General features: G+C 37.6%; 1 protein-coding gene across 2 annotated transcripts; it reads right to left on the bottom strand.

Moving 5' to 3' along the window:
* Positions 1 to 7,444: 7,444 nt before the first annotated feature.
* Positions 7,445 to 20,173, bottom strand: LOC135684432 (uncharacterized). 2 transcript variants are annotated; one of them, XM_089114901.1, is made up of 6 exons: positions 19,921 to 20,172; positions 14,919 to 15,263; positions 12,491 to 12,814; positions 10,525 to 10,830; positions 9,125 to 9,249; positions 7,445 to 8,064 (listed from the first exon to the last, which is right to left on the bottom strand). In XM_089114901.1, exons 1-5 carry the CDS (start codon positions 19,988 to 19,990, stop codon positions 9,140 to 9,142), a joined length of 1,155 nt encoding a protein of 384 aa, XP_088971027.1. In that variant the 5' UTR covers positions 19,991 to 20,172; the 3' UTR covers positions 7,445 to 8,064; positions 9,125 to 9,139. The 2 variants fall into 2 exon arrangements, with proteins under 2 accessions (XP_088971027.1, XP_088971028.1); XM_089114902.1 differs by lacking the exon at positions 7,445 to 8,064 and adding an exon at positions 8,078 to 8,232 and having other exon boundaries at positions 19,921 to 20,173.
* Positions 20,174 to 23,382: the final 3,209 nt, after the last annotated feature.

Below are 23,382 nucleotides of genomic sequence, written 5' to 3'. Positions count from 1 at the left end.
CACCACAAGCCAAAACTTCCTCGAGTGAGTTCCTTTACAAATTTTCTAAAAATGAAGTATTGATGTGCATTGTGAGCAAAAGCAGAATTGGTACAAAAAGCACTACAGTACTAATAATTAGACTAGCTCCAGGCGCTGATCTAGGCCGGTTGCACAGGTTTCAAAAAACCGGTCAAGTTCTAAGAGCTATGTTTCTCTTTAAATCTTGAATTTTTGATCTAAATTTCAATTGCAACAATTGCTGCATTTCTCCCTGACTGACTACATTTTTTTCTGTTTATATACTGAATTGAACCTTCACAAGAGTTTGACAGAGTTCCCAGCTTTCTACTTCATCTTTTATCTCAAAGTATCCAAGGAATTCAAAATCGAGCAAATCAGCAGCCATTCGATGTGACAGCTTGGAGTATGCTATCTATGCGCCAATATTGAAACCGGTGGCTATTGTTTTCTGAAAACCTGTGAAAACCGGCGCCCATATATTCCCCTTATGCGAGAAAAACCAGTGACTAAAAAGCATACTCGACATCGATATCCATAGCTCGAAAGGATGGACGCTTTCAAACAAAATGATACAAAATGGAATACGGATGCAAATAAGAATCTGAGGTTTTTATATTAAGGGGAGTTGACGTGTTTTCTCGGAAAAATTCATGAAAATTAGAATCAAAGTTGCAAGAAGAGGATCAAAGGCCATGCTGAATGGCGTAAAATTCTGGCATGATCCAAAAATTTGGCTAGATCCGCGCCTGAGCTGAAAAGAGTTTATCGGCCAACATTTTCGCTTGGCACGATAGTAACTGGCAAATCATTCACCGAGCTAGTAGCCTATGCGCAGACTCAACGGATCGGTTTACTACTCGACAGTTCTTTGTGAGAGACTTGAGTCTGCACGCAGGCTACGTGTGTTATGCTACCAACAGTTATAGCTTCTGAATTTCCGATCAAAATGATGGTCAAACTACTGAGTCTTCCATGGGATATTAGTCCATAGTCTTTCAAAGAAACAAGGGTAGACACAGACATCAAGTGTAAACATTTGTGGTCATCTTTTCAGGCATAGAAAAATCTTTATCTCTTATTTTAGTGTATTATTTCATTACAGAAAAAAAGAAGCGTTTGAGTTGAATGTGGAAAATATCATTGTTTGCGTCTACAGTTTCCTGCAACACGGGCGTTGCGGTACCCTGGGTACCAGACTCACTATTTTATATAGATAGCAATTTTATATAGATAAGATAGCAATTTTCTTGCTATGGTGCAAGCAGGGGCGGATATAAGCAACAATGATCGGGGGTGTTAGGCACTAATTTTGGTGCCACACCCTTAAAATCGCTGGAAATGATGGAAACGCCCATTTTTGAAATTTGGTTTTTAACTGTGGCGTAGCCAGGTTTGGAAGATTGGTAGGCCCAAGAGGACAATATTTTTGCTGATCACACTCCTAAGAATTTGGGAACACATCCATTTTGTCAATATGTTTGAAAAAACCATGGCATTTTCACGTGGCAATTTCCCTTTATTCGACGTCATAGGTAGCTGACCATATTCTACACCTGTCTATTTCCTTCACAATTCCACTAAGGTTTATATCCTGAATTGTGTAAGGCCAGGAATCTCTACGTGTAAAAAGTGATTTTCCAAAGTTGTATTCAAATATCTAAAAAAATTAACAGTATTCAAAAGCTTTAAACCAAGTTCTTTTTTCCTTGGATCAAAGTCTACGACAAGCATTTCAGAATCCAGTTTTTTAGGATTTGACTACTTTTAGCATTTTAGTTTCTATTATATCAGGAGCGTCTCAAAAACGTGAAGACTTTTCTATACAAATCAGAAAATGAGGGGACAGTGTTGAACATTCTGTAGAGAGATAGAGGAGGGTCTTCTGCGAGCAAAGCGATCAGAAAATTGTTGCGACGACGCCCTTGAAATTAGCTTAAAATACATTTGAAAATATCCCCCCGCTACGCTACTGATAAGATGATAAATACTGATAAAATTAGATAAAGTAAAATCTTGGCGTTACTTTGTTACTTGTTACTATTGACTACCAGCAAATGATTTTTACTGAATGAAACAAAATTTACTGAAGGACACAGAACTATTGGGGGGTGGGGTTACGCACCCACTACACCCCCCGCTTAATCCGTCCCTGGGTGCAAGCGAAGCATCTGGGTAAAATAGCATGCATAGTCAGTTTGACACAACAAAAGATCTTCTCTTTGGAGAACTTCTTGGTGAACTTTTGCTAAGCTGGAGATCTTTGAAAGGATATATCTATCATATGCAAGCCGCTCGCCGATTTCTTGAAGCCTCCAAGCTCAAATGCAGCCAGACCCCGGTATATCTCTTTGTTTTTTGTGAATCCTCTACTTTGCACTATTAAAGTCACACTAAATGTTGCATAAAAAGATGTTACTGTAAACAGAGCGTGACTGCAAACCGGGCTAAACTGGACAATTGTTTATGTTTGGAATAAAATGTTATGCGACTGTATCCAGCAGAGTAACTTTGAGCCGAGTGAATAAAAGAGGAATCTCTTTCAACCTCTTAAACAGCCACATCAACTGTCGTTTTGCATTTATTTTAAAAGGTGTGTTGTATATATCAACACAACACTCCCACAACCTCGGTTTTCTCTTGCACATGATTTAAAGTTTGAAAGAACAGGCCCGTCGGAACCGGGGGGGCTGTGGGGGGGCTGGAGCCCCCCAATAATTGTCAAACTGTAGTATGTTTCCTTTATAACAGTGTACTGAATGAGAAGGAAACAATGGGCAGCCCCCAATAGGAAGTTCGTTCCGACGGCTCTGAAGAATGTCCTTTGCTTTTGGTCATCACCAGCTTTTTCAAAGACTTATGCAGGGCCTTCTTTCTTTCCTCGGACTCAGATCAGTGTTTTTTTTCTTTTTTTTTCTATTCGGTAAGAAAACTTACAATAACAATTTACCTAAAACAGTACGTACGAACTACTAAACTATATTACAAGGACGGAACCCAGGAGGGGCAATTTATCATGACTGCCCCCTGGGATATGACATGTATCTAAATATGACTAATAATAAAACTATAACACTGCATATGCATATACTAGATTATAATAATACATTCACAGTAAAATACAACATATACATATACGGTAAATACAATGGACGTTTGACATTGGACGCCACTGGAAAATATCTTGTAATGGTCGAGGTTTATACCTAATATAGAATTGGTTGAGAAGATTGGTATGGAGTCAAGCTGGATAATCATTAACATTATTAACAGATCAGTGTTAGCATGAAACTGAAGATCAGGCACGCCAGAGGGGGTGGGCTATAGCCCCTTCACTTTTTTGCTGCAGTATGATATTCAGGTTGTTGCATAAAAGATAATGGTGGAAAAACTACCATGAAAGTTTACTATCCCCAACCCCAAACTCTGCTCAGGCGTCCCTATCCATCCTGTTGCAAAACGTGAGATATGAATGGGTCCTACGTTTCAAAATCCTTTTCTTTAATATTGTGTCCTAAAATGTCGTTTTGCATGATCTTCAAGACTGGGAGGCTGAGGGTCATCACGTGTTAAATTTACCGACGATGACATACATAAGGAAAATTAGATGCTATTTAACCTGCCTATATGCGTTTTTACCGACCAACTAAAGATTGTGTGGACCAACTGAAGATTTACCGACAAAAACATGAAGAATTGGGGCTGTTACATCCTCCTACACTTTCCTGCTAGCTACGTCCCTGTTAATAACCTATTTCTGTCGTTTCTCTGGCATATAGGCACGCAAATGAGTTGACCACAAAATGTTGAAAAGTAAATTTTTCAAATATGATATAAAAGAAAAAGTAAGAGAATGGTTTTAAGTCAAACTTAGCTAAGTGAAGTGGATGTAAGCAGTTTTGGTTTCTGTAAACGGTCAAAAGTCAATGACTGCGGAAGTTTTGTGCGGCGTTCACAAGGGATCATGCTTAGGTCCAGTGGCGGCGCCATCTACTGCAGAGTGGGAAGATAATGGGCGTTGCCAGCAAGGTCACACCCTTTTTGCCTCGTTTCAGTTCTTTGATCTACCCCTACCTTGCAATGTCACACTTTTTAATCAATTTCTAGAAGAAATATGTGGACCATGTTTTGAAAAAAGTGGGGGAAGAGGTAATTGCCACTGCTAAGATCCCCCCCTGGGGATCTCCAAAGCAAATATTTATGCAAATGTTACACATACTTCACATCTAATAACATAAAGGATAGTATACATACAACAGCCGCATCTAATAACACATCTATGAAGGCATTTGATCAGCGTTGATAATCAATTCAAGCCCCCAAGAACGTTGTAAAGGGATATCGTTGTAAAATAACAATAATTACTACTTTTATTGTAGTGACGTTTCATTCGATTTTCTTGTATTTTATCTGTCTAAAATACAGTTGTCTCTGAATCTTCGTTTTAATATCGGAATTTTCCGTTGCATTCTTGTTCCTTTTTGTATCATCGTCGATGAGGGACAATGAATAGTTTTCCTCGAGACGATTTCAGTTACTGAATGTGAAAAGGTGTTCATTTGATTGTGGTCCAGAGAAATTAGATGTGACAGCCATATTATTTCGAAGAAGCAAAGCTTATCTGCATGATTATAGATTTATGGATAAACGCTAAAATTCCTCCTTATTGATTCCTCGTTCAAATTCTGCGGGGCCCATGTGACACCTACACATTTTTATAATAAAGCCCCGGTCAAACGATACAACATTTCACCCTACATTACGCCCAACATGATGATTGTAAAATTTCACGAGAGCAAAAGTTTTTGCAGCCTGCGCGCAGACGCGACTGGTTTTCCCGGCGATGAATTTTGTTGAACGGAAAATTTAGGGTTTCTCTCCCAGTAGAGAGAAATACTGAATTTTCCCATCAACTAAATGCATCTCTGGTAAAACCAGTCGAGTCTGCGCACAGGCTAAAGTTTTTGAAGATTGGGGCAAAAATTTGAAGAAGCTAAGAGGACCATAGTTTTGTGTTCTCTAAACGTTCCATCCCCTTATTGTTGTGGATAGAGTGGCACCAACACAACTTCCGAAAAGATTTTCCAGGTTCAGTTGACTGCTAAGAATATGCCTCTTGATTTTCCGCGAAATTTCTCGACAAATTTTATTTAATTGCATTATTATTATTTCATAGTCAAAATATGTTAACATAGTGGAAAAGAATTATTGTTTTCAGAGCATTGTCGTAAGCAAACCTTTCGTTATGCGGCTATGCACAAATGATTCTAAACAAGCTTATAAGCATTTCATATAACATTAAGCTAGCCCCGGTACAAAGCATGGTTGTGAGGTCCCGATGCATTGTACCGGAGCGAGCTTATCAGCCCATCATTCCCAGAGAAAGTATATTCCGAAAAAATTACCTTTAATTAGAATTCATCTTTTTACTCTTCTAAAAATGTGTTTTCCACTTTCGCAATCAGTTTTTAATCCAGCACCTGTCTTTTTTCTTATACTCGCAGAATCTTCTAAATGTAAAAGTAAATTCTGCGTGTAAAGTATGTAAAGTAATATAAAGTAATAAAGTTTCACCAAACAGAAATTGCTGTTTTTTGAAAAAAAATTTATTAACTAATCTGTGGTCCCGATAAACCATTCTACAGAAGAGAAAACGCTGAAAAAAGTTTTTTAATTTCTCCCCATAACGCCAATTGACTTCAAATCTTTTTTACTATTCGTGATTTTTCCTTGATCTCTAAATGATTAAAATTTTTCACTCTTCCAAGTATCTGCTTTTGTGCATACTTCAAAAAATCAGAAAAAGGCAATGGTTAAAGTAATATCTTACGTAATGAAGAGTCCTACTCCCTCTCCCATTTATGCGGCCATGAGTAGATTATTCAGAAAAGCTCTTACGACAGAATATGCCAGCTTTGAAGAGCTCTTACACAGGAGCAACAAAGTCTTTATATGTATATAAAAGTTACAAAAACCTAAGATAGAGGTATACAGTTGTATTACCTGTCTGAGAACCGTAATATATTCTGGGCTCTATGGATAAACTAAGAACAACAAAGAAAACTATCGAAAAACTGGGAAAGTTCAGAGCATTGCAAACCTTTTTATACCCTAACCTTGGAAATTTATAGCAACTGTAGAAAACTTTCTGCACTGGTCCGAATCGAAATCTCCTCTAAAAAGCTTAAAGCTTTCTATGATTTTTCTATTTTCATACAGCAAATTATAGATTTTGTCAGTGCACGAATTAACTAAAAATTAATCAACCCCAGTTTCACGGACCAAGACGTTGTGGAAATTTCGTAGTGTTCTTTGAAGGCTGCAATATTTTAAAAGAACTTTTTGTCCGTTAACTGAGCAGATTATAAGCATCGGAAATGTGCTTCGGAAAATTATAATAAATGCAATAGGCATTCTTCTTTAGATACAAACTTCCAATTTCATAAACAATTGTTTATATTTCCCTATATACCCAACCAGTCCTTTCCAACCCTATATATTGATTCGATCCGAAGACGTCTGTTACCATTCTAATGTAGGCCACAACCACAAGTTACTCGGTATTGAAAGGAAGGCTTATTAACAGCTAAACAACGAGGCTGTTGTTGGAAATTGAAGTCAAGCTCAAGATATTGCAAGAATTCCGAAGAGTCGAGTTATATTAGAGATAACCATGAAAGTCTAACTTATTCTTCTCTTTTCTTCAAAATAGAAATAAAAAGACACTAGCTGAAAACAATATAAAGTACCTTTAAAATATAATACTTCACAAAGATACGAGACACAAATTCCTTACAGCTTCTAGATTTGACGCCCAGCAGTGCTGATCACCACTGTCCTACGCTATGACATCAAGTTACGATTTAAACTCTATACAAATTCATAAAGATTGTCTATATTTATAATTGCAAATTCGTAGCAAAAGATATCTTTAGATAAGGTGGAACTAGCGAATCTGGATAGTATAATCCGCTAAACCTCGTGTCATAAATGCAAAGGAGTTGAGATTACATGTGCAATGAGCGTCATTAAGTTCAATTACTCGACCCTTGAAAATTGAGAGGCTTTTTAAGAAAGCATGTTGACTCCAAGCCACAATCAAAGTTACATTTACTCTAATTCATTGTTATGTTATGGTTGTAATTAGGTTAGAGGCCTAGATACCTTTAAAATAAAAAAGGATATTGCATACAAGAAACACAGTTCTTATGTACCGCAAATCCTCGATTAGCCCCCTGAGGGCATATTCATTTTTGATATTTTTGGATGGGGGCTTATTCGAGGGGGGGGGGCAGCCTCAGATGGCAAAATTCATCAACTTGAGGAGTTCCAACTTAAGAATTCACAGTAGCAGTGGGGGCTTATTCGAGGGGGGGAGGGCTTATTGACAATTTTTAGTTCTAGGATGGGGGCTTATTTGAGGGGGCTTTTTGAGGGGGGCTTTTTGAGGATTTACGGTAATCCAACATTGGCGGTTCTGTTGTCCGGCGGGTGGAAACTCATGTTGGAGAATTTTATTTCAGGAGTAGGGGAGGGGGTTGTTTTGAGTGAACCTCCCGTAAAACATAAAAACGTGCCTAAAGATGCTTCTGATATTCGATCTGGACCAGCCAACTTTTAAGGGCTACTTTACAGTCAAAAATATGTTAAATCACAAAGTTTCGAAAATTCACAGAATTTTGAAAATTAGACCAATTGTGAAAAATAGGCTTAGTCCATTGCAAAATGACTGAAAGATGGCTTTCTCAGTCAATTCGCCATACATTACGTACAAAAAATTCGGTGCCAAATATCCCGGTGAATTTATTGTCGGTGGAGAAAATTTCTGGATAAATTTCGATGAAAATTTGAAAATTTTCGGTGGAAAGAAAGAAATTTGGTTAGTGAAGAAATAAACGCATTTTGTAAATCACCTTCAACATAAATTATCTGGAACGCAATCGTAAAAATCACAAAAATCAAACATTCCATATCAGCCAGCCCAATAAACGGAACTGAAGAGAAGGCAAGAATTTTTTCGGCTGCTGCATCTCAAGTTGCGAAATGGACCTTCGAAATTCTATTCTGTTGAGGAAATAAGTATGAATTTAGGTCGAATTGGCACACCTATGACAGTCTGGCTCAGGTATTCTGCGGCTCGTATTTTTATCAATTGTATAAAGATACACACATGTACAAGGAATAAAACGTAGAAAAAAATTCAGCTTGTCCTAGGATGGGAGCAGAAAGGGCCTGTGTAAAAAATGTGGGTATTTAAGATTTGTGAAAGAAAGTTGAAATTAGCAAACTTCACTTTTTAAATTGAGAATAGAGAGAAAAGTTTACAACTTTTTCTTTTGCCTCTTTTATCAAGCAAATAGCATGATTTTAGCCTCAAACCAGGAACTGCAACTTAAAACCGTCCTTGCATACACACCACAGGTTTACCCCTCTGTCTTAATGACGTTGGATTTCAATAAAACGACAAAGGAGGTTAGGAATAGTGCTTTATTTATGCTACATGTATGATATTTCTCTGTACTAACAATATTGTTTCTGGGAGAAGGAAGGGAGGAAGGGTTAAGCTTGGGTTCTGTCCATTCGCAATTAATACCTGTAATTTATCAACTTGTTGCTGTGATTTATTAATTTTATTGTTATTTTTTGTTGCAATTAGGTTAGAGGCTATCTTGGCTTAGATACTATTTTAAAGAAATGTATTTAAGGTACCATCAAGTACGCATTGATAATCAGAATGAACTAGAAAGTATAAACAACGCGATGATGTCAGCTCTTTCTACAATATCGGATTGTGTCAGTTTGTTGAGAGGGACTATCAAAATGGGGAACATACTGGTTGGCTTCATCATTCTCACGGTTTCGTTCAAAGACATCCAAACAAGAAACAAAGGGAAAAGGACCCCCCCCCCCCCACTCTAAACTCATCAAAGAATCAATCGAATTGCCAATATAACTAGATGAGCCAAATGATAAGAAGAAAAAATATTCAACTTTCAATTCGTTGAGATATTTTTAGTTTTCTTTAAGGTTTTGTTGACAAAATTTTACAATTTTAAAAAGAAATGATTAGGACGTTTTACTTTGCCAATCTATAGGCCAAGAAAGGAAACTTAATATGACTTACTTTCTTGCCTCTTCTTCAGTACAAAGAAAAAAATGATGATAATGAGAACAATGGCAGCATGACACCAAAGACGATTCCAACAGTAGTTCCATCGCGCGTAGACCCTCCAGATCTTCCACCATCATCTACAAAAGTGCCATAAAATCTCAGATTATACACAGCTCCCACCCTGAAGTATCTTTGAAAAATATCTTTGCATAAATTTTAGACTTGAAAGTAATAGTGAAGTTGTCTGGCTGCACATCAAAGAAAATCAACTGAGACCGAAGGTTGGTTAACCAATTTCAAAAATTTGTTTTCTTGGGCCTACTGTCCACAACATGGGAAGTATTCTGATTTCAAGAATACACAACGAATATGTTTTCAAATCCCCCATCTACAAGGCAATGATAAAATTTTAGCCATGTGTAGGTGCTTTTTTGGCGAATATTCAAATTTGTCAGCAAGTAAAGGACATCTCGCTCACTTTGAGGCAACTGAGGCCTAAACACCTCATTAGAGCGAAAAAGCTACCAATTTCACTGCTTACACCTTATTAATTTAAAACAAATTAAACACATTCTAGCCTTAGATCTTCGAAAAATTAACAACAATCAGCATGAGCTTTATCGTACTGTTTTTTATAAAAAAGAGTTTATCTCACTCATGTGTTTTCTCTCAAGGCTAGTTTATTCTAAAAGGCCATTATCAATCAGAAACCTTTGAGCAGTTTAGAAATTTAAAGTAGTTGGTCAGAAATTCTACGGAACCCATTCACATTTTTATAAGTTTCAGATTTCTGTCGTGCAATCTATAAAAACTAATCACAACAATCCCAGGCCAATCCAGTGCAACATCTCGTCATAAGTCCAACAAACAACGTTTGGAATAAAATGTTGCACTAGTTTAGCCAACCATGTTAGACTTCGTTGGACGATGGCAAAAAAGTTGGTTTTGGTAAAAGAGTTGCATGATGTTTGGCGATCTTGACGTAAGTTAACTTTGGTTAAAAATGTTTAATATTCTTTGATGATTTTGGAACTGTTTCACAAATTCATCCAACATTTCTGATTTTAACTGCACAATATCCACTGCAACATTCTTCTACTCAAACTTGTGAAGCAAGGCAGTTCGATTCATTCCAAAATAACAACAAACAGCGAAAGCAAAAAATAGTCAAATCCTGGCTGAGGTGTTCAAACGGATCAAAATTTACCCAACAATACATTTAACACCTAAAAAGTTCTGTTCTAAAAAGTTTTTATACCTTTGGAACAAGATATTTGAGTGGTAGGCAAACAAAAATATTTTGACATTCATTGACAGTGTTTGGAGCTCTCGATACCTATAAGCACCATACAGGAGAAAGGAGAGACAAACAAACTGACCAAAATATTTTGGCACAGAATAAAAAAACCCACCAGGTTTTATTCGGACCGTCCTGTACGACCCTTCAGCGTATGCCCCTTTGCCAACAGCATTGTATGCAGAGATACGAATTCTATATTCTTGGTCATGGTGTAAATGAAGGAAAGTGTATTCAAGCAGGGGGCTTCCGTCTGTTACGGTCATATTTCGCACTGTCTCTGTTCTATTTGGGTAAAACAACTCCATAAGATAATTGGATATTCCTGAATAGCCTGGACTGGCAGGCTTCCTCCATCCGATTTTAATAGATGTATACGTTGATTCAATCAATCGTACTTCCACTGGAGCAGTTGGGACGTCTGATAGAGAGAAACAGCGAAAATGATTATCCAAAAAATCTTTTGGTGGTACAAAACTTAAAAATGACTTTGAAAAATTTTTTGACTCATACTAAAGCTTTTCGTCTGACATTCTTAAGATTATAAAACGTCGGAACATAGATCGAAAAAACTATACTCTAGGAAATATATAAACCCAGTTGTTGATCAAAATAGGCCAATCAGAAACGCGAGCACATGACAGTTGAGGTTGCCCAATCAGTGCCGCTTGCCTGTGGAAATTGTTAGCAATGGAGTCCTAAGGTAAAAAAAACTCCTTCTGTCTACACAATATAGGTTTTTTCATGTTTATGTGATAGATTCCAAAACTTCTCGATAGAACGACGATCGGGCTTTACCAACAATACAAGACATGTCACCATTATAGTTTTTTGCACAATCTGGGTTTTCCAGTAAATGCTGCCCGATAGCAGAATCGCATGTTTTGGTTGTTGTTTTACACGCGACAAAACAGAAAACATAAACAACAAAATAATGTCCGCTATTTACATTGTCAAAAGGTATTCGAAAAGCAGAGAAATTAAACTATAGAAAAGGTTTAAAATTGCGGTTATTGCAGCTCAACGATAACCAGTGTTCTCTGTTACCAAATTCCTGTTCAATAATTCTCCTCATTTTTCATTTTGAAAAAAGGTTTCTAGCTCTCCCTGATAGTTTCGACCCTTCCACCCTTCCCGTTTCTTTGCTACTCTAGAGAACCCTTGGTGGACACTGCTTCCCAAAAAAACCAATATTTTTGGAGTTTAAAGTAAAATGCAAGTGATCATTTGAATCATTCCATGGAATCATTTGAGAATTAGAAAAGCTCTTGAATCTTTTTATATTAATCATGAATACATTAATATCTGTTAATTTGTTTTAGAAAAACAATCTACTCAAAAAAGTTTACCTTTTGAAGTAACAAACATATTTTCGAGGATTCCTTCCCTATGGACATTCTTCAAACTCTTTTTGACCTAACCAACTAAAGCAGGATCCTAGCATACTGAATCAATTCCAATCAGGCTTGTATTTAGCTTTGGTGGTTTCAAGAAAAAGCTGTCGTGAAACTTGCCAAAATCTTTTTGACGTGCGGAAAATAATTCATACCCTTTTCGTTTGCTTAATCAAGAAGTGACAGACCAGAAGAAATGTTGTGATCATTCTTTTTCTAAGTTTTATGTGGCAAACAACAATGGTTAGCTGAAACCTGTGAGTGAAGCCACCCTCTGCCCTATTTTGACAAATTTTCCTTAAGTAAGTGAGTTTTCTGGCCGTTGACAAATTGGAAAGCATCGAATTCTTATGAATGAGTTTCTTTTCGCCCTTTTTGTGTCTACGTCCCTCTAGAACAGAAGTTTTGACAACCTTATCGTAACCGTAATCATTTAATTTTCTAGTAAGCAGTTTTTTACGAATAAAGGACGTAACTGCATTTTCTAACACATAAGTAGATATTCGATGGCAGAAATTACTAAAAAATTTTACGAAAAGCTAAAAAATGAACAAGGTCAGATAGGTTTACGCTGGTTGTATCAAAAACAAGAAAAGGATTTTTTAATGAATGTTTTGGTTTGGAGTCCTGCACATATGCATCAAAACAGTTCACTGAAAACTTTTGGATTAAAAATGTGTTACTTACGATCAACTTGAACTTTTACTTCCATTGATATCTCTCCAGCAGGACCTCCATCAGCAACACATCTTACTTTGGTCACCCCTCTTCGAACATTGTAAAAACGCAAACGACTGCTTATTGGGAGGTTTGTAAAATTCCCGGTTACCTCAGCATTTTGCCCAACTTGATTATTTTTATCATCGTAGGTGCCACATGTCAGCTTTGGAATAGGGTTGCCATAAACATAGCAAGTTGAGTTTAAAGTCTGGCCTTCTTGCAGAGCAAAAATAGTTTGACCAGTAGTGGATGTTGTTCCTTCAATCAAGCAGTTTCGGAACTCAGGTACCTCTGGAATAAATAATCATTAAGAATTAAGAAGACATTGTGTAAACAAATGAAAGTGTTACCCAGAACAATTTGGGCTGTTTCAGTTCCTTATATAGTCCCCGGAGTCCAGAGTTTGCTTCTAAAAAGGTCTTACGTCACGAATGGAAAATTACATTTTGGTGTTCCACAGGGATCTTTCCTTGGACCTCTCCTATTTATAACTGGTATCGACGAGTTTCCCTTTGATCTAAAAAGCTGCCAGGTAAACAGGATCTCATCTTCTACAAAGAGTATCAACGACTTGAAGAGGACGCTAAGAAAGCGCCTTTTCTTTGATAAAATCTTCATACTTTCTTCTGACCAGTCTCAGCAAAATCCATCCGATTATGTTTGGGCATATCTATGTGGTCCTTTTTTTAGCCAGGGTTGGCTCCATAAACTTACAGTTACTGCAAAGCACAGTAGAAGAGTGTTTTCGGTTGTAGGGATAAAGCTAGATCAACTTTCAAGGGAATTATTTCCCTAGATCTTTACAGTTATTTCTGATTCGATTTAGCTTTCAGAATTGTAGAGCAATATCGCGTAACTGCTTGAATATTCTATTTAAGCATGGAATTTGGTTACCACTTTCAGAAATGTCGCGAGTAAGAATAAAATGGCAAAAGCGATCCAAAGCCAAAGACAACAAATTTATAGATATAAAATTAACCACAATTTCCACATCATATTGTTCCCTAGATCAAACGAAAAACCAAGTCTAGTCCTCTAGGGGCAATTAATTCTATGCTTAAATATCTATTGAATACTCTAACGCAAAACAATACGATCCAAAACACCACAAGCAAAAGACAAGAACAAACAACGCAAAACATCACTGAACATAAAAGTGTGACAAGAAACATATTTTAATTTCATTAATATTTGTTTTTAAAACTTACTTTAACCCCAAAGTTGATTCATCAATGATAATGAATCTTCTCTAAACATTTTTTGCCGCTCAAATAACAAATGTTGTTGAAACTTTGAGTACAGGATTTGATATAAAAACATCAGATAGGCGAATTTGGGTTAAAAATTATACTTAAATAGGGGGAAGAAGCTCAAGTCAAAAAATTAACTTTTTGTACGGCGCCATTTAAGTTTATATGCTAAGGTAAGATGGGAAATCTGAAAATAATGAACCGACGAGGATTACATTAATTGTTGAGGGATTATCTGATCTTTTGTGAGCGCATTGCTCAGCCTCCCATAGCCCCCCACCCCCTAGCAATACACCCCTGGAATTTATAGAAAACTTTTATTCAACATTCAGTAAAAAATTTGCTATCATAAATAAATTGAGTAAAACAGCATTTTCACAAAACTGTTTGAAAACGGAGAAAACTACTAAGCTTTAAAGCACTAAGGGAATAAGGCTAGTTGTGTCCATCAAGAAGACTGCAAGGAAGTAAAAAGTTAGTGTAGAAAGTCAGCTTAATATGATGACATTTTCAGAGAATTTATATTAGAAAGATTGATGAAAAGGGGCCCTGCATAATCTTCATATTTTGTGGGCGGATGAGTTTTTGATATATTGTAAACTTTCCGCCGATATATGAACTTATATTACATGTTTGAATTTTGAAGATTTCCCAAGAAATTACTCGAAACTTAAACGAAGTTAATTAAAATTCAAACTGTAATTTGCTCGGTAATTTTCATTTTGAAAATTTGGTATTACCGTAATATCAAGATATTCTTGCGGAATCACGGGATTTGATACCCCCCAAAGACCCACCTTTTATTGAATCACTCTTCAGCTTGAGAACATATATGAGGGCTTTAAATAGTCCAACACTGGAACAAGGTTTGGTTGTAGAAATGGAAATAATTGGGTAAGACTTTCACAACAATAGTGAGAGAAAATTTCTTTAAAAAACTAAATCGGAGGTTTTCTTGAACTTTTTTCATAAAAGTCAAAATGTACATTTTAAATTAATCATATCTGAACTGGCACATGTCATTTACAGTAGCCAATGTTTCTTTAAGAGGGAAAGAAACTGCAGATTTAAGCCATGTGTTTAAACTGATTTCCATGTACCAATGTTTGAAAATAAGAAAATCTTTAGTACAAAAATATACAAACCACATATTTTTAGCTTGTAAGTTCCACTGTAAAAAACGGTAGGATCAGCTGTAAACAGTATGCAAAAAACATCTTTTGCATCGCCAAAACCAATATTTAGAAGCTGAAATCCAATTTTTTTTTGGCCAACATTATCAATAGCTGAAGCTCTGCCATGATATTTAGGAACCAAAGAAGCTGCAGCAGTACCTTTCTTTCTGACCACATAATCTGATGGAAAGCCACATAAAATACTGACACCATCAAGACTGCTAACGTTGTATGTCCAAGTAATGTCGATGCTCTGAGATTTCTTTCCAAACTTATCAACAAAAGTTCCAGCAGCAGGAATGAATGACTGCCCATCTACAAAAAAACACCTAAGAATAATTTACAACAGAGCGAAATTTTTTCGTTGGTAGCTTATTCTGACGTTTTATGCTCTGAGGAGTGTCAGACGAAAAAGCTTTGAGCCAATTTGTTGTAAAAGGTTTGCTTTTTTAAAACCCTTTTCTTTACTTTTTAAAATTTTTTGGATAAAACTTTTCTTTCCTAATATTTCCGGTCTTTGCCAAACCTTCATACGCGACCTGAGGTCGTAGGGTCGCGTTGTTTTCTAGACTCTGGCAATGACTATGAATCGTGTTAAATCATGTATCAACTTCCATGTATGTTTATATAAAGCTGTATCGAAAAGGTCCTGATGTAATGTTTGTCTCTCTATTGAGCAATTCGCTGTGAAATTTCGGAATATGGCTTACCGGTAATTTTTATGCCAATTTCATTAATCTTCAGGTCTGAAGAAGGCTGGATGCATAGTCAGGGACGGGAGGCAGGATTGTGGTGCGAGGTGTTAGATAATAGTTGGATTTTTGTGTCACACTTTTTATGTCACTAGAACATGATGGGAACGCCTACCTTTAAAATTCGGTTTTTAACTTTAAGATAAAAAGATAAATAAAGAAAAAACTTGGCGTTACTTGATTACTGTTGACTACTCAAAAATGCTTTTATCAATTATCAAAATTGCTCTCTTGTGAAGGCCACTTGCATTTAAAGAGTGCCGAAGTTTAGACATAAACAGGGTATAAACAAAAGTATTAGGGAGCTTCTGGGAAGGTTTGATGCCAGTGAGCAAAAAGGTTAAGGGCAGCCTGTTACCATGCAAGGGATTGGGTAGACCAAGGTCCTTGTGAAGGAATCAAACCACATTGATGTATTGTCGAATGCTAGAGGAGTTGAGGGAGTGTGTCAAAAAGGTAGCATATAGACTGAAATTGTGAGGAGGATGGGCGGTGGGGGGTCGTTGGGACAGGAGAAAGGGCAAGGTAGGCACAAAAACGTAGATATGTATCAAGATAACAGCTGTGCTATTTGGCTGTAGGAGCAAAGCTCTGGCTACGGAACTGCAAGACTGCCTCAGCAAACTCTTTGCAAAGTTGGCTGGTAAAACTGGAAACATGAAACGAGCAGGGACCGCGCACCAGTCTAAATGTGGGAGGGCTGAAAAGGGTGTTACCAAAATTTTTTGAGGCCACGCCCTCTAGAACACCGGAAAACGCCCCTTTTAGAAATACTGGCTTATTTCTACTGGGGTTTTATAAACAATCTGGTTCAGGGATGGTATCAATAGTTATAGAAATAGATAAAATTAGATTGGGGAGAATAAAACATGAAGAAAAAGACCAAGAAAATGAACAAAAAGGGTTCCCAGTGAAGAAAACCTGCTACTTCTTAGGAGTATACTATTCAATGTTGCGTTAGACCATAGTTAGAGTAACCTTGCAAAAACTTTTTCTAACGTATTATCGCAAAAAAGTGGAGGGGCTATAGCCCCTGCTAGCCCAATGGCTGCGCGGTGCCTGGAACGAAGTGCTGTTGGACGACATGTGGTCTACTAGGAGCACACTAAGAAGCTGGGTAGGGGTGAAGTCCTTACAAAGCAGAGAACACAAATGTAGCAGAGGACGGCCTGAGTGCATACGAGAAATAGCATCAGCTCTGGCATTCTCCAACTAAGGCACATACTGGACAGTGAGACAAAAATTGTAAATAGCTGACAACCGAAACAGGTCCTCTGTTAGAACACAGGGTTCCCATTCATTGCAGGACATCACATGACAATTGCATCATTGCGCTGCAATTGCATCAGCTTCTGTAAATTGTATTATTCTTAGGGTATATAAGGGGTGGCTTTATAGTTAGGTTGAGTCTTGCCGTAAGCTTTGTCGAACTCAGTGTACCTTGTCGCTAGCTTGTAGAATTGTGTTTGCCGTTACATTGTCGCCGTTAGCCGTTTAAGATATTTTTAGTCGTTTGCCGTGAACTGATGAATTAGAAGAAGTGTATAGAGAATTGGATAACAGTTTTTGCCGTATTTATCGTGTACGTTTCTGCGAACGACCTACGAACTCACATTTGTAAAACCCCCTTTTTAAGTGGTTTTACATTGGTTACCCCGTGTGAGGACAGCCGAGCCGAAGGAAAAGAAGATGAGCACTCATCGATACCTGCGAACCACAGACGACCAGCCGATTTGCAATTACTGCAAAAGAGTAGGGCACGTGGTCAATTATTGCAGAAGACGCCCGTTGAAACAGCCATTGCAAGAAAAAGCCCCTGTGCCTGTGGATGCAAAAATGAACCCAGTTTTTGAAGCAGAAATTCAGACGAGAACGACATACCAACCCACCACTGACCCCTTCGTTGCTTTGTGCAAGTTGTTCCGCATGTTAGAAGACATAACAAAGGAGCTTGCTAACTTGATGAAAGAGCAATTGGGCCAAACAATAGCGTTCGACGAGGCAGAAATTTTCAAAACGCCCCTGACAACGATATTCAAAGAAATGACGTCAATCGCCGATGTACTGTTAGCCCCATCACATCTGTGCAGATCATCATCACCATTATTCTCATTACCAAAAACGAAAGAGTTTCAAGGCATGTTGCATAAATGCGAAGAAGGAACGCCACAAGAAGACCAAGCCAGGAGGCTTGTTTTCAAAGGAGGGGGCTATGTTAGAACACAGGGTTCCCATTCATTGCAGGACATCACATGACAATTGCATCATTGCGCTGCAATTGCATCAGCTTCTGTAAATTGTATTATTCTTAGGGTATATAAGGGGTGGCTTTATAGTTAGGTTGAGTCTTGCCGTAAGCTTTGTCGAACTCAGTGTACCTTGTCGCTAGCTTGTAGAATTGTGTTTGCCGTTACATTGTCGCCGTTAGCCGTTTAAGATATTTTTAGTCGTTTGCCGTGAACTGATGAATTAGAAGAAGTGTATAGAGAATTGGATAACAGTTTTTGCCGTATTTATCGTGTACGTTTCTGCGAACGACCTACGAACTCACATTTGTAAAACCCCCTTTTTAAGTGGTTTTACACCTCTCTTCTCTCCTCCTCCGCACTCTCCCGCAACCCCCTATTTCCTCGACGCCCTATTTCTTACTGACGCTCTGGAACCCAGGGTACCCACCTCAAATAGCAAATGCTTCCTTAAAATTGATATGAAGAGTTGCTGGGGAGAGATGAGCTGTAGTGTGACCTGGTGTAACTTGAGGGCATGACACAAGCGTCTTACAGTGGAATCCCGATATAACGATAATTTTTTAGATCTTTTCGCAGTACATAACAAAAAACCTGCGATGGGCCTGTTTAGGCCTCTCTAACCTAGGATCTCTAACTTCTGTGCACATTCAACCCCAAAAAACCAAGCTGAATTGAAATGTTACTAATGGTTAGTCATTTAAAATGAAAATCTTTTTATCCTCTTATATATATTCCATATCTGTTCCTCTTATCATCGCTCATTGCCTATATGTAAGAAGGTATTCGTTAGCTTCAATGTACTCATTCGCAGTAATTTCTGACTCGATCAAACTTTCATCTCGTGCTCTGAGTCTATCAGCCATTGCTTGAAATGTATCATCAGCATGTTTTGCCAATGACAATAATGAGAAATCCCTACCTCTTCCCCCCACCCAAGAGAGATCCCCCCCCAAAAGAAAATGATAAATGAACATAAATATTACATGAAGTAACTAAATAAAACGTTCGTTATGTCTAGGGTATTAACGATGAGGGAATCTAATAACCAAAGTTCATTACAAAGAAAGAATTTTTAATGAGTTTATTCCAAGGAACCAGACATTTAGTTCGCTATACCGGGAGGTTAATTGTATCCGGGTTCCTTATATCAGGAGTCCACTGTATCAATAATGCCATTTTCTGAAAGACCCTTGGCCTGGAACTCGTCAATTTTTTTTCCACCTCTATCAATATCTACCAAGTCACAGAATAGACATTGGGCCCGTTCGCAATCTGTTTTGACTTTGTCAAAGTTGACAATCCCACGGCAATTAAGAAAATATTTTACCGACAACACCGACACCGACAACAACAATATATAAGGCATAGGATAACATCACGCTGTCATTTGTGACATTTGATTGACGGCAGTCTTCTACCAAATTCACGATGAGGGTTGGTAACTTGGCCTCTTTATGGCCAAATTTCAGAAATTTCGCCTTTTTGTAACTTGTTTGGCCTGAAAAAATTGATTTGGCCTGACCTCAAAATTTGGCATTGATGCGATACGAAATGAATCCGGTCGGGAATTTGGTATCGTGTGAAGGGTAATCCGGGGCCTCAGATTGCTAATTTTTGTTGAATTGGACGAGGAAAACTCTCTACATTTAGCGCTGGCACTTGCTTCTGTCTTTCATGCAGTTTCCAGGGCCCGCGCCACAAATTTGAAAGAGGCAAGGCTTCTTACCTCTTTTACCTCTTTTACTGCTTTTAAACTACTTGCTTCGCAAAAAAGTAGGGGGGGGGGGAGGGGAGGAGGTCATGGTTCTGTAGTGCAAACCCGAATGGGCCCCTTGACTGCAACTAAGTTAAAGCATGCTTTGTCAGCCAACAAAGTTATTTTCATGTTGAATAAAAGATACAATTTACTTTCTGATTTTTAATCTCTTAAAAACCTCAAGACACTTTTAATAATACTGACATTGTACATACCAACTGAGAGTTTCCCATGAAGTGCGGCAAGTGTGCAGAACAATATCATTTCCAAAACAAATCGATCCATTTTCGTCGTTAGAACAATAATCTATTATGGATTCGAAAAAAAATTGTATCCAATCTTTAATCGATGAACTAAGATGTCTGAGTTTCAGGATGTGTGCTACTGACAAAAAACTCCTAGATTAACACGGTCAACCCTTCCTCAATCGAAGGTATTGCCTACTAGCGCCCAGTCCACAAACCGCCATGAGAACAAATGGTGCTTTATGCTACTTGTAAGTCATGCTTTTGAAGGAGGGGTATCCTATATTATGTCAAAAACCTGTTAGTGAAAATGAAATGAAATTTCTTTTGTAAGAGTTCTAGATACTGTGACACTGATCGCAAACTTTTTAGAGGGATGTTACCTTATTCTATTCAGTTCTATTCTATTCTATTCATTGCAACTGTATTCAAAAATGTAACAGACGTTTAATGTATGAAAAAATTGAAATTCAGTCAAGAGGGAAAATGAAACACTTGACATTACACAATGAAACACTTGGTAGCTCTAAGTGAATGGAACGGCCTTATAGTAAAAAACGTGTATTTAAAAGCAGAGGGGCCAAAATATTTAGGCTGTGTAAAAGGGTTTGGTAAAGGCCGCCACTATGGTTGGCAGGAAGGAAAATTTAAGAAGCATGTTATTCTAGGGATGGCCAGAAACCGTATCTAGAATGGATATTGACTGAAGGTTAAAAATTTGCTTTGCTATCATTTTCCAGTCACCTGAAGGGTGTGGGACACAAATCTAATCATTATGTTATCCCCCCCAAGTGCTGTCAAGTGATTTACATATACCTTTTGCCTTACCTTCTTGAACAGTAAGGTGGGGGGGGGGGGGGTGTGCGCAAAGGCGAGTTGAGCAAGAGAAGAATGGAGGTCCACACCCTTTGGAACACCAGTAAACGCCAATACTTTAAGACATTTTGGCAATTGAGGGGAAGTGGCGTTCGCCTATTCTTGCCTCCCCTTCACTGCGCTTCTGTTCTTGAAGATAGTGGCAATTATTCACAGAATCTGAGAGGACCATACCATAGTTGCACGTTTCGAAACATTCCATCTAATCGTTGGGAATACGGTGGCACCCACACAACTCCCCAAAGGTCTCCATATCGAGTTATTTTGCACAGAATTGTCATGTTAAGTTGACTGCTAAGAATGTACTTCTGGATATTCCACGAACTTTTCCAAAAATTTTTATTTTATTGCAGTATTCCTATATTCATAGTCAAGATATGTTAGCATAACCAAAAAGAAGTATTGTAATCCCGGAGAGCATGGTCGCAAGCAAATCTTTTGTTATGCGGCTATGCATAAGTAAATCTTATAAATAAGCTTGTAAGCATTTCACATAGCATTGATATTCTGAAAAACATACCTTTGTTTAGAATACTTCCCTATACTTTTCTAGAAGTGTTTATTATCCGCCATCATAGCAATTAAGTAATCAGCTCAATGACGTCACCGTTCAAATGACAACAAAGGATTTTGTAAAAAGGTGCAAATCAAAATTTTCAAGTTTTGAGCTTAGTTTAACGGGATCTGTTGAAAAACCGAAAGTTAGCATGTTTGGTAGACTGTTAGAGTAAATGCCCTGTCTAAATAAGTCGTTTTTTAACATTCGCATTTGATTTGTAGAAGCGGATAATGGGTTAACCACGAGAGGTTTTGAGTCATATTCCGCTCCTTTTGTCCTAGATCGTTAATGTCTTTTTACAAAAATCTGCATGAAGCGCAAGTAGTTTTTGTTGTTCTGAAGAAATGATTTAAAAAACATTTCTACTTGTATGCATAGTTTCCCAGCAAAAAAAGTTGTTTCTTAATCTACCCTTGATATTTTGTCCTGTATTTGTATTTATGTATTTTCCTCATATTTAGACAACTAATCAGGGTGAAAATAAAAGTCATACCTATCTTGTTCTAAAGTTATTCTTCGCCTTTCTAAAAGTGCTTGGGTTACCATTTGGGCAGTTTCTTCGCAAATGACATCGATTCCCGCATCCGAGACAGATGTCTGTAGGCTTGGCTGTCTTCTGAAATCTGCCGCTTGTCGTCGTATCATCCCTCCTGAAGAAGGGTCTTCAAATGAATCTATCGTCGTCGAAGGACTGGCTACAAAAAGGTTGGTTCTGGAGGTTGATATTGTCAATGTTTGGCTGGGCTCGGAAAAAATAAACTTGTTGTCTTGCTCTTTGCTGCCCTGAGTTTCTTCTGGTCTTCGCTATCATTTGCAAATTCATCAGATAAATATTCGTTCACTGTGTCCCACCCTCTTAAGCGAATCTCTTACCTTGTAGATGAAATCTTAATTTTTTACCTTGCATTCGTTTCTGCAGTACTCATGGCAAGTGCGTTTTATTTCTTCTAAATAATAGATTAGAATCTAAATAGGGGGAGCACTTGAAAATACGTCCGTCCACGTCACGTCCTATGTATATTTGGATCGTGTCACGTCCTATGCATATGGCCTTGCTGTCCTTGTCACTCTTGCTATTTGAAGAAGTCGATGAGGATGTTGTTGAAGACATGGCGTAGCGATGTTGAACATGCACATAAACGTCCTATCCACAAACAAGCTATCGACGCGTGACCTTAAAATTTCAATACAGAACACAACTTCAGGTGCAGAACAACTTGAAATCACCATCACGCTTGCATACGCATCTCTATTGTAACCTCCTTAAAGACTCTACTCCTTTTCTTTCTCCTGGGGCTAAATAAATTCAGATGTAATGAAATGTCTCAACAAAAGGATAAACTGAGATCACAAATGTCACTATCTTTATCCGGAGAAAATTTGCCTTTGCCTGCCTCAAATTGTCCTTAAATCTTTTGAACAAAAGTGTTTTGGAAATGGAAAATATTTATATATTGTAAAATCATCTATGGTTTGGCTGCATAACTTTGGTAGTTATGCATTTGCCTTCCCAAAAACTATTGCATCGTTTGATATCCTTCCTCCAGCTCACTTGCCTTGGAGCCGTAATATTTTCTGGGCTCTGTGGATAAACTAAGAACAACAAGGACAACTATCGAAAAACTGGGAAAATTCAGAGCATTTTTATACCCTAAACTTGAAAATTCATAGCAACTGTAGAAAACTATCTGCACTGGTCCAAATGTAAATTTTATTTTCATACAGCAAATTATAGATTTTGTCCGTGAAGAAAAACTAAAAATCAATTAACCCAGTTTCATGGATCCAGACGTTATGATAATTTCGTAGTGTAATGCTGCAATAATTTAAAAGAACTTTTTGTCCGTTAACTGAGCAGATTATAAGCATCGGAAATGTGCTTCGGAAAATTGAAATAAACTCAATTGGGATTATACTTTCGATAAAAACTTCTAATTTCATAGACAATTGTTTAGTATTTCCCTATAACCGGTCCTTTCCAACCCTATACACTGATT

Source organism: Rhopilema esculentum, chromosome 21 (genome assembly GCF_057945365.1).
Source record: "Rhopilema esculentum isolate cy_ngs chromosome 21, ASM5794536v1, whole genome shotgun sequence".
NCBI lineage: Eukaryota > Metazoa > Cnidaria > Scyphozoa > Rhizostomeae > Rhizostomatidae > Rhopilema > Rhopilema esculentum.
Note: the sequence above shows the minus strand (reverse complement) of the source record. Positions and strands in the feature narration are given on the sequence as shown.

Bases quoted from the DNA above. Each gene is read 5' to 3' on its own strand.
- LOC135684432 (XM_089114902.1), bottom strand. From the start codon at position 19,990: ATGGATCGATTTGTTTTGGAAATGATATTGTTCTGCACACTTGCCGCA. The intron at 12,815-14,918 runs GTTTGTATATTT...TATTTATTCCAG, and splicing joins TTACAAGCTAAAAATATGTG to AGGTACCTGAGTTCCGAAAC. The intron at 9,250-10,524 runs GTGGGTTTTTTT...GCACTTTTGTAG, and splicing joins GACGGTCCGAATAAAACCTG to ATGATGGTGGAAGATCTGGA.